At 37.7% G+C, this 11,922-nt stretch overlaps 1 protein-coding gene across 2 annotated transcripts in view; it reads right to left on the bottom strand.

The window, feature by feature from the left end:
* Positions 1-4,470: 4,470 nt before the first annotated feature.
* Positions 4,471-11,922, bottom strand: part of TMEM209 (transmembrane protein 209) — a 28,877-nt gene continuing 21,425 nt past the window's right edge. For both annotated transcript variants that reach the window (XM_027101926.1, XM_027101927.1), the window contains exons 12-15: positions 11,083-11,197; positions 10,885-10,982; positions 9,120-9,193; positions 4,471-6,234 (exon numbers count right to left, since the gene is read on the bottom strand). In XM_027101926.1, the coding sequence (XP_026957727.1) occupies positions 6,180-6,234; positions 9,120-9,193; positions 10,885-10,982; positions 11,083-11,197 (342 nt within the window). In that variant the 3' untranslated portion in view covers positions 4,471-6,179. The remainder of the gene's footprint in view (positions 6,235-9,119; positions 9,194-10,884; positions 10,983-11,082; positions 11,198-11,922) is intronic.

Here is an 11,922-nt window from a genome sequence, read left to right as displayed (position 1 = left end):
TCATCAGAGAAAGCAGATTTCATAGAAGCAGCTCGGAAAACACATCCTCTAGTCCGATTATACATAAACTTGGAGGAAACTGTACGGTGTGTTAGGGAACAGGATAATGGTATCCTATAACTGGATCAGAGTGTTCCCAGCCCTCATACCTTGCATCCACCCCCAATACAGCTCCAGCTTTGAGAGATTGCAAGATGCCTCCAATTTTGCATTCTACTGAGAAACTACTGGCAGATATGTATCTAGATGGGGTTTCTCCACCAGCCATGTACACACTCTTTACTATTGAATCAATTTTCATACAGCCCAACAAAGAGGAATGCATGGAAACGTAGAGCGGGCCCTCTGGCCTTTCCTTCTACAAGTTTAGATCCACTGCCTGTTGCCAGTTCCTTGCTTCTTTTCTTCTCTGCCACGCTTCCACTCACCGGCCAGAGAGCTCTCCATGGTCTTCAGCATGGAAAGCACACTCGTCGAAAATTACAGTCCAAAAAAAGAAAAGGATTGCTTTTCAAGTGAATTCTGTCTGCTTAACCCAATTATTAATTTAACAAATATTTACTGAACACCTAACATGCACCTGCTCTCAAGGACCTTAAGGAAGCCACAGTCTAACAGAAGCTCCATCATTTACAGTTCTGTTCATCTGAGAGGGCTGCAGTTTTCCTTGGGTATTTGTTGTAGCATGGCCCTACAATTATACCTGCCAGGATAGGGTCAGGAGGGCAAGCCAGCCTGGGGGTGGTTGAGTGGAGAGGGGTATGTGAAATAGAGTTGTGGTAGGAGAAAGTAGCAACTTACTCAGAGAGATACAGTAGTTTAAATGAAAGATCATTTCTCTGGCTACACAGAAAAAATATCTGTGTTTTATTTAAGAGACACTGTATTCTAGGATATGGACTTTGCCTCCGGGTTCTATCCAAGGCACTTGGTCTAAGTGGAGTCTAACCACCGCTTTAAGGTAGTTAACTCCAGGAATATTCAAGATGGCATTAAAAAAACTTTAAAGAATGCATGCAGAACATTTAACTGGAAGCAGAGCATTGTACTGAATTTATTCTTAAGGGTGGTTAGCTAACTTGAGATGGAAGCCATATAACACCTTTTCAAACCACCAGGTTTTGGGACTGATGGCTTTAGTTCAGACTTCATTCTGTCAAGTCTCACTTTCACGAGTTAGCAGGACTACTCTTCTCCTCACGCTGTCCAGTGGATGATACCCTCCCCATTAGGAACAAAAGGGGCCTTTCTTTGGAGTTGGAGCTCAGTAAGCTAATGCCTGTATTCTGGGCCAAAACTATCACAGAGTTGCCTGATTCCAGTCTACGTACCATGTGTTTGAGGAAGAATCATGCCTGGCTGCGGCTCCTGAAAAAACAAGTTTTGCCCCCAACAGAGCCGATCACCACCTTCTGACTTTCCTCCTATGGGATGCAATTCATGAAAGCAGTCTGATTCAGGATTGTTATTTTTTTTCCTTCTAGTTTAGAAATGGGAAAGGAAGGAGACAGTGTTTTCTTGGTAGACCAGAGAGCCCAGCCTTCAAGATACAAGGGTGGTACTGTCTCTGATTGGGAAATGGCCAGGTCTGGGGTGGGGGAAGGAAAGAGGGAGCAAGAGGCAGATACAGCTGGGCTAGGACAGTTGGGGTGGGTGTGTGTCAAGGCATGAAGATCTGTATACATCTCAGCATGATCCAGGAATGACAGAGTTGCTTTACAATGCTAAAAAGGGCCGTTTCCTAGTTTTATCCTAATGTTATTCTGAAAGACTTTTTAAAGCCATTTTTTCCTTACCCAAAAGCACTGTCATCCATTATTTTCATTCAGCTTCTCAATGATCTCTGAGGTATGAATAGTATCTTTCTTATGCCCAGAAATCACAGTGTAAAAAGTTAATTGCCCTGCCTCAGTAGTGACAGAGCTCAGTCCTTCGAAGTCTCAGCCCATTCAGGCCAGTGGCTCGTCTAGCCAGACTGATTGTGGAATATTCGTTTTGGGGGCATGAAAGGATTTAGTTTCATCCACAGCAGTGCCTGGGATTGTTTGCATGTGACTTTGCTAGGGAATATCTTTGGGGTCACTGTTGTCCTAGGTGGACAGAATTCTGGGCACCCATGAGGCTGTTCTTCATACCCATCGTGTTGTATTGGACTCTTCTCCCTAACCCCGACTGAGGTGCCACCCCCTGTAGAATCCATAACCTGTCCCCCAGGTCAGTGCAGCTCATTCAGTGTGGAAATGGAATTACTAATGACCATTCAGGGGTCAAATTAGAGATGTGGCTCAGAGCTAATGCCTAACAATCCAGCAGGCTCAGCACAAAGCCACTGGCATACACAATGAGATGTGGCAATGTCACTGGGGCCTAAGAAGCACAGGTGCTGATGTGCAAACCCCTCTCACTCTAAGTGGGCAGATTACCGCCCCTCCCACCCCCGCAAGGATCCTTCCCCAAGGCCTTCTTGCCAGAGATTCCAGCCCTCTGTTGCTTATCCTCAGGTATTGTTGGCCCTACCTACAAGCAGGGGAGTGCTGTCGCTGAAGCCACCTGGACGGAAGGGTGGGCCAGCTAGCCTCTCCTGGCCCCTCACAGTGGACCCTGCAAGATCTGGGACAATGTGCTGCTGGTAAGTTTAACGGCCTCACCTCAGGTCACTAAGGAAGACCCCCAAGAGTACCGGGAATTGGTTGTGTATTTTCCTAATGCCTACACGTTTTAGGCAATGTCCCTGCTGCAGCTCTTCAGGCCTGGGAATGTTTCCTCCTCCTTAGGCCTAGACACAAAAGGAAAGTCAGTGCGCCTGGCTGCTCAAAAGGTGTCCTTTGACGAGAACTCAAGCCTTTCCCAAAAGGTAGCTTTAGCCATCATCAAAGTCTTCCTGAACAGTAGCACAGCTCAGACTAGTAAAAAACTCAGGTCTTTCATGAGGATGAGACAGGCTATGAGTACCCATCCTTAGAGACTAAAAGTCACTTCTGAATTCATTCATATGGTGGCTGAGTGCCAAAAAAGGGGCACAGATCTAATCACCCTGGGGGGAGAAATGACTGCCAGCTGCAGTGGTCAGGATCAGCTCCAAAAAATAGCGGGTTTAATTAGAGCAAAGTCTCAAGGGAAGGGTAGACTGTAGAGGGGGAGGGGACATCCCCAGGGAGTGATCAGGATGGGCAGGAGATACATGCAGACAGCCCAGCAAGGAGCAGCCTACAATGGCTGAAGCCAAGGATCCAGGTGGATAAGGCTAGCTTGGGGCCAGATTATGAAGGGTTTTAAATGTCAGGCCAAGGAATTTATCAGGAGAATGAAATGATCAAACAAGTGTTTTAGGAAGATTTCAAGAGAGTGTGCAGGATGAATTGGAAAATCTGGAAGCATGGCAACAATTAGGAAGCTGTGAGATTAATTAGGCTGTTGTAGTAGTCCTGTGTGAGCTGATAAGGGTGTAAATGAGCATAGTGGCAGCAGAAATGGAAAGGGACAGCTGCAAGAGACATTGTTAAGAAAGAATGGATGAGATTGCTGCCTGATTGGATTGGGGACCCAGGGAGCTCAAGGAGTCAAGATGACAGCACAGTTTTGAATGTGGGCGACTGGTAGTACAATGAACAGAAAAAGGGATGTTAGAGAGGGAGCTGTTTCAGCAGATGTGAATTCAGTTCCACACATGGAGAATGTGCATGATATCCAAGTGGAAATGTCTGACAGGTCACAGGAAATTTAACACTAGAGCTCAGGAGAGACAGTATGGTTGGTGATGAACCTGGGAATCAAATGCAGAGGTGATAAATGAAGTCACAGAATGAATGAGATCTCTAAGGAAAAGCATAAGCAGTGAGACAAAGGACCAAAGCATGACCTTCGAGGAATGCCCGCATTCAAAGGATTTATAATCACAAAACTGAGTTTAGAAGTGCCACCTACATGCTGCATGTCTTCACCACTAAATATCAGTTTAAAGTGTATATCTGAGAAAGTCAAGCAACACAGCATTTTTATGTTATAGTAGGAACCAAATTATAAACATGCCTCTAAACAAATCTGGCTGAAGAAAAGGCTGATATTCATAGAGAAAAAAAGAATAAGTGATACAGTGAACATAATCTAGAAGATTAGTGGATTTGATCCCACAAGGATGAGTCAAGCAAAGAAAATAAAAACTTGTGAGAAATATTTACTAATTTTAACACAAGGACCAAAAAATTTACCATGTTTGCAGTGCACTGTCTTCCTGAAGTATGAATTCAAACTAATTCATCAAAGTATTTTTAATAAAAGCTATAGTAAGTATATGCTGGCTCAAACATTTGTGAAGACAAGTTAATAAATGAAAGCCACCCAGAGTATAGTAACCCACACCACCCTTAGTATGCAAACAAAGTATCTTTTCTTTTTAATGTGTACCCCTAGTCTTTTTACGTGAAATATTTACTGTATATTGCATTTCTGACACATAAACTTTTTTTAATATAAGAAATGACACATCATTTTTTATTTGTAATTGTGAAGTAGACACACCAGCTTCTGAAACAGGAGACTTCGATTTTTACATGTTCTTATATTTAACATGTTTAATTGGTATTTTATCATAACAAACAAATTTAACATACATCAAAAGCAGTTACAAGATAGAAACTTCCTTTCCTTTGGACATCTGACTTTTAAAAAACAGTAACAAGATTTACAAATTACACAAAATGAGCTGCATATGTAATAATGACACGGAGTTATTGAGAAAATACTAGTTTTAGTTGTTTCCAGGTAAAGCAGTCTCTAGTAACATGTCAACCCAAAAAATGCATGCAATTGCTAACTAGCCTTAGATATACTACATATACATGTAAGATAATAAAGATGGAGAGTCAAGCAAAACTTACAAACTTGGTTATTTCATACTTTCCAGATATTTTGAACATATCTAAAAAATTTAAACAGATATCATATGATTTTAAAGGGAATTCAATACAATATTATGGAACAGTGAAACTGAGTTATTAAAACCAAGGCAATTGTTTTCTTGATGTCTTCAGCCTCTTAACTAAGACCTAATAGTTTAATTCTATCAGCTAAATTTAACCCAAGAGTTGACTTTTTATTTTTTATAGTTGTTTATTTCTTAGTTTACAGTCTTTTATTCCTATCAAGTCTTTGAAACCGGTGTGATTTTACACTTACGGCGCATCGCAATTTGGACTAGGCGTGTTTCAAGTGCTTAGCAGCCTCAGGTGTTGCTGTATTGAACAGCACAGGTTTAGAGAGACATATAAAGAAATGCACGTGCCTATGTGATTTCGGTGATATGAAGCAAAGGTGAAAGGTACCAAGAGAGAAAACAGTCAGGGGATCTGCGGGAGGTGGGAATGGAAGGAGTGGGGGGAAGGGAGAGCTTCTTTGGGAAAGCAACATTTAGGCAGAGCCTAGAAGGGTGCTGAGGAGGGTTGGCTAGAGTGGGGCCGGAGTGTCTCAGGCAGCGGGAGTGCACGGAGGCCCTGGGATGAGAGCTGAGAGAGGGCCCGTGTGGCTGGGGCATGGAAGGAGAGGGGCAAGGCAAGACTGGAGTGGAGGCAGGGGCAAGGGGGGGCAGAAGGAAGATCAGGCAGCATCTTTCAAACCATGTTCAAGACTGTGAACTTCATCAAGAGTTGACTTTTTAAACATTAATACCGTCAAACCTCTTCCAATAATATTTTTTAAATGCATATGAACTATTACTTAAAAGTTTATCTCATTTCTTTAAATATGGGCCTTGGGCTAATTTGTTGAACACTGGGGTAATATAAACACTAAAAAAAATAAGCAATTTGCTTTTTAAAAAAAATTATTTATACTAAATAACTCAACTGAAAAAACAATTTTTGTGGGGAGGAATCAGGCAGATGATTCTTATTTGGGGGGGTTACAGTGAAGAAGGACTCAAGGGGGAACTGCACTGTTTTGGCCAACAAAAATCTGAAGGATTGCAGTTTTTTTCTGAAATGATAAAGTAATGTTTCTTGGTGTAGAAGATATAGGGCATACTTTTACAAAGAAGTTTCATAATAGCTAATTTTTTGTTAAATCTAAAGTCTGTAACATACACATATGTATCTTATTTCAGAAGAGGCAGTGACTCAGAGATACTTAGATTCAACTTCTGATTCAGTCAAATGAAGTCCAAAAGTTTGGAATTAAATGACCCACTACTCGCCAAAAATCCACAAAATATTCACACCGGATAGACCAAGATTAACTCTCCTATAAAGAGAAAAAAAAAAGTTTTAGTGGAATTGATTGCCCAGCATTTAAGGTCTTTTTTCAAATAACTAAAATAGGAGTCTTTACAAGGGGTACATGTTTAATTAACATTTAGTGCTTTTCTGAAATAAGTTATGTTACACATGGTTTATCAGGTGAATTCCAGAAACAGTAATTACTTTCTTAACTGTGCTTAAAACCCAAATTTAGAATAAATGGACTTATGGAGTGTTGAAAATTAATTTTTCAGTGGACCTCAAGAATTATTACAACAGATAGAGTTAAACAGGACAATTTTAGCAAGTAGGATTTAAGTAAAAGTGTCAATTAAATTTTTAAAAATTGAGGAGTTAGAGATGCTAGGCCTCTTAGAGAATTTTACCTGTTCAAAAAAGGTCATTTCATCAACTATATTTTCCCATTTCTCCATACCCTCACCAACACTGCAAATGATAAATTTCAATTTGATAGAAAAAATGTTTTAATTCTGGCTTGATTGTATATGAGACTAAGCATCTTTTCATGGTCATTAACCATCTGCACGACACTCTTCTATGAAAGTCTCTCGTGTCTTTGACCATTTCTTATATTTTTCTTTTCTAATTAACGTATATGCTCCTTATACATGATGGATATCAACTTGGCTTTGCTCTAAATGTTGAAATTATAAGTCTTTGTCTCAGTTTGTCATTTAGTTTTAAACTTTATTTATGGTGTCTTTTACTGAACAGGACACAAATTACTGTGCAGTCAATTCTGTCTAGGTTTTTTTCCCTTTTGGATGTAAAACTTTCATCTCATTCCACTACCGCACAAATATGTGGCATTGAACTGATAATAGATTTGTATTAAACTGCTGTGTTATGGGCATGATTCCAAATGGTCTATACTTGAGCCACTTGCTTATTTCCTTTAAGCAAAGGAAATTTCCTTCCTTTAAGGTATAGGACAGCAGTTTTTAACATTTGATTGTTCCAAAATGTATTAAAAAGATTAATCATATTTTAAGTTAATTTCAAAGACTTTTCCCTTGGTTAAAAAAAAAAAATCCCAAATAAATAAAACACAGATTAGTTTTAGTCTAAAATGTTTCATTTTCCACATGTAAGTTCCTCATTCAGAGAAGATAAGCACTTTAAATATTATACCAATTCTTTTGGGTCTCTGTGTAAATTACTGCCCCACTAAGATGTTACAGAAAACCCAAATGAACTTTTTGGCCAATCCAATACTTTTACAGATTTTACATTTTTATGTATATGACAAACTATATATGGTACTCAACACAAGCTTCATGCTGTCATGACAAATCACTTAGGTATCAAGTATCAATTTAGATTTTTAGAGAAAAGATAAATTTTCAATTAAAACCAAAAATTCATTATTTATTTAAAATACTTCTAAGTTAATTCCTCACTTCAAAATAGTCTTCCAGAAACACTGTTAAGAATTACAAAACAATATATTTATAGCACATTCCATCTTTCTAATACATGTATATCTTTCTAAATACTGCTAGAAAATTTAGGAAAAAAGTCTGTATTTACTGACACAGAAGAATATCCAAGATATACCATAAGATTAAAAGGCAGGTCACAGAGTACTATGTTTGGGTACAATATATTTTTAAACAAAATGAAAACTAAAAAAAAATCAACTTTCCCCAGAAAGGAGTCTGAAAATGCACACCTGAAACTGTTAACACAATGGATACCTCGAGGGAGAGTTGATCAGAAGAGAGAGTTGATCAGAGGGGAGTTTTCAATGTCTAGTTTATACACTGCTATATTGTTTAAATATTTCTATATTGAGCATGCATTATTTTTGTAATTAAAAAAATAAAGAAAAAAGAGCCATGGTAGCATAAATATTCTTTAACTCAGTATATCCAACGCATTATTTCAACGTCATCAATATACAAAATTATTAGAGATATTTTACTTTTTCTTTTTTGGTACTAGGTCTTCAAATTCTAGTCTGTGTAGTTTACACTGACAGCCCATCTCAATTTGGACTAATCATGTTTCAAATGCTCAATGCCACATGTGGCTGGCGGCTGCTGTATTGGACAGTGGAGTTCCAGAACCTGTATAAAACAGGGCACCTATAAAACTGAAAAGAAGCATGCATACCAAACTGGAACAGACCCCTGATGTTTTCTATTCAGCCCTTCCCTTTACATTTTTTTAACCTCAGGTTACACAGTGCAGGCAGAGATGGACCCAGAACACAGATTTTCAGACTTCCAGTCCTTGCATTACCAGATTTACCCAGCATTAGCTGAGGTCCATTTACTTCAAATTACTACAAATATTATTTGAAGGACTAAAATTTCAAATCATCTAAATAACAAGACAGCAATTTTGAGTTTATTGTAACAGTATGTGAGCTTCATTACTAGGTATTTAGAATAAACAAAGTAAACAATTTCAACTGACCATTTTTCCATCCCAATTAACAATATTATGGAACTGGTGCTGACTTAGTCTCTCTGAAAGTGTAAACATTTTGCAGAAGGCTTTGTGTCTGAAGTGGGATAGCTTGAATAAATAGAACTCCAGTTTTGTTTTTGTTTTTAAATTTTAAAGTGGCAAGAGCCTGATATATCAGGGTTGTTCCTCTGGGGGACACAGCTGTAAAGCCAATGATGTGGTCAAATTGCCTTTTTATCAATGGGGAAATGGAGGTTCCAAGGAATTACTGTAATGGACTTGCTCAAGATGGCAGAGCTGGTTAGTGACAGGGCTGAGCTAGTACTAGAAGCCATATCTCTTACTGTTCAGTCCACAAATCTTCAGTATATGATGCTGCCTTCTGCAGCATCTGAACATAAGGAAAACAGTATATAAGTTAAGTACTTGTATTTTTAAAGCATAAGTACTTACCCAAGCATTCCTGACTCTTTGGTCTTTATGATGTAGAGGAACATTAATAATGTATGAAACATATTATTTCGGCCCTGGAACAAAGACAAAAAATACAGCAAGATTTAAACCTAACGAAACCAAACCATTCAGCCTGATAGGTAAATGCGATCCTATCAATTTATATTCTACTAACTCGGAATTCCATGTAATTCAGCCTTTCATTCATTCATTAAACAAAGTGCCCACTTTGTGCTAGGAAGTGGGAATACTGTGGTGAATAAAACAGAGAGGATCCATGTAATTGAGGAGCTTAAGGTCTAGTAGGAAAGGCAGACAGGAAACTCAGAATTACAATAAAGTGTGATGAATGTTATGAGAAAGAAGAAGGTGTAGGGTGCCATGGGAACATATGCATTAAACCCAGAGTGGTGAGGCAAGCAATGCCTCCCTGAGAGAGAAATTTTTAAGTTGAGACCTGAAAGATGAGCAGAAATAAACACATTGGGAAGTTCCCATACACGGGAAGCAGCATTTATGAAGGTCTGGATGGGAGCTATTCTGAAGCTGGTACCCCTGTATCCTACACACAAAAAATACTCTATCCCCCAAATTAACAGCATAAACAACAATGTTGGAATTAAAAAACCTTTAATCACACTTCAAAATACATTATGATATATGTTAACAGTGTAAGTAACATATTAAATGTAAATTTATTTTATCTACAAGGGACTATGAGGCAGCATTTTGCCAGCACTAAAATCAAACTATTATATGTAATTTCTGGTCTGTGAAATAGCTCCTGATTTAGATTTTCAATTTACTGATTAACTTATACCTGCTTATTCTGATTTAGTGTTTTTACTAAAAAATCTTAGGATATATGATTTTTAAAGACAGTGTTTCTTTAAAAAAAAAAAAAAAGGATTTGCATGGAACTTGAATGGCCCAAAATATTTACACTTACAAAGTTGAAATATTAAACTTAAAAAAAAAAAAGAAATATTCTCTTCCGGGTATCTGATGAAGTGAAGGATACAATTTATGATTATAGTCTATGTAAAATTTCTTAGTATAGATGCTGGTAACAAAAATAACTGCAAAGGTCATCAACAGAACTGATGTTTGTAATCAAAAGTAAAATACCTGGATAGAAGTGTACACTGGTACAATCATCTTTTTGATAACATATTTTAACAGCCTTGAAAATATTCTATAACCTAGAATTCCATTTTTGGACTTCAGGCTAAAAAACTACCCAAAATGCAGACAGCTATATGCATAAAGGTATTTATGATAATGAAGACTTAGAAACATCCAAAATATCTAACTGTAGGGGAGTGGTTAAATAAATTATGTTATAATTTTATTGTGAAGTTTTAAAATAGCCATTAAAAAGTGTTTTAACGAAGATTCTTAAAGGCATGGAAAATTATAACATTAATTTTAAAAAGGATATAAAACTACATAAATAATATGATTTCAACCCATAAATAAGTACAGAAAAAGACCAAAATGAAATTTATCAAAAAAATTATACCAAATGTTAACAAAAGCTTCCTGTAAATAATGGAATAATGAACTTTTCTTCCTTTTCTTCATAATTCTCCAAATTAAGCACATATTACTTTTAGAGTTTTAAAAAAAGGGATACAAAACTAGCATTTTTTCCCTAATTTAAAAAGTTTACCTATTCCATAAACAAGAGAATCTAATTTTAAAAATATTAACAAAGCAAGTCATCCATGACATTAGTAATAGCAACTGCTACATTTAGAAGTACCTTTGGAAGACTGTAGAAATGACGCTGGTAGATTAGCTCATAATGGGGAGGGTTGATAGCACTCTGATAAATGCAGAAAACATTCTCATTTGTCACGTCTGTAAAGGAAATATGCTACATTAAAAAAACAAAACCAAACCACTAGATGTATTTCATGTGAAAAGCTCAATTCATCCTTTTAGGAGAGGTTGTTTATACCTGGTTTATTTGGTGTCTGAACAAAGTGCTGAGAAGTAAATGTTTTTCCATCAGGGTATTTAGGATGTGGAGGTAGTCTGGAATCAAGGTAGGTGCAAAACACATGCATGATGATCTGAAGACGAGGAAACAATTTTTCAAAGTCAGCATGAAAATCGATCAAGTATGTATGTGGTACTTTTAAAACATGTTTATAATGACTCCAATTTTTTTTTTTTTTTTTTGCGGTACGCGGGCCTCTCACTGTTGTGGCCTCTCCCGTTGTGGAGCACAGGCTCCGGACGCGCAGGCTCAGCGGCCATGGCTCACGGGCCCAGCCGCTCCGCGGCATGTGGGATCTTCCCGGACCGGGGCACGAACCCGTGTCCCCTGCATCGGCAGGCGGACTCTCAACCACTGCGCCACCAGGGAAGCGCATGACTCCAATTTTTAAGTTTTTCTCCAAAGAAAGAATTAGCAAAAATGCTTTCAAGTGGTTATATCTGTAAGATGAAATCTATGAAATGAAAAGATTAGAGCAAGACATTCCTAGTTTTCTGTTAAGGGGATCATTCACACCCATATAGGTAATTAACAGCAAAATCAAAATAAAATACACATACATTCAATTCTGAATTTGAGTATCAGCATTTAAACTTCATTTTCACACATAACAGTCACTATAAAAAACAAAACAAACATAATTTTGAAAAACTCTTAAATGCTCAAAAACTTTATACTCTTTGATTTCATAAATCTAACTCTAGGAACCTTTCTTAAAATCATAATCCTAAATAAGAAAGAAACATGCATTATGTTACTCCTGGCAGTATTATTTAAGACAGAAAAACAAAAATCCCT

The sequence above is a fragment of the Aethalodelphis obliquidens genome, unplaced genomic scaffold (genome assembly GCF_003676395.1).
Source record: "Aethalodelphis obliquidens isolate GAN/ISIS:26980383/991018 unplaced genomic scaffold, ASM367639v1 scaffold5, whole genome shotgun sequence".
NCBI lineage: Eukaryota > Metazoa > Chordata > Mammalia > Artiodactyla > Delphinidae > Aethalodelphis > Aethalodelphis obliquidens.
The sequence above is the reverse complement of the archived record's forward strand: the minus strand, read 5'-3'. Positions and strand labels throughout refer to the sequence as shown.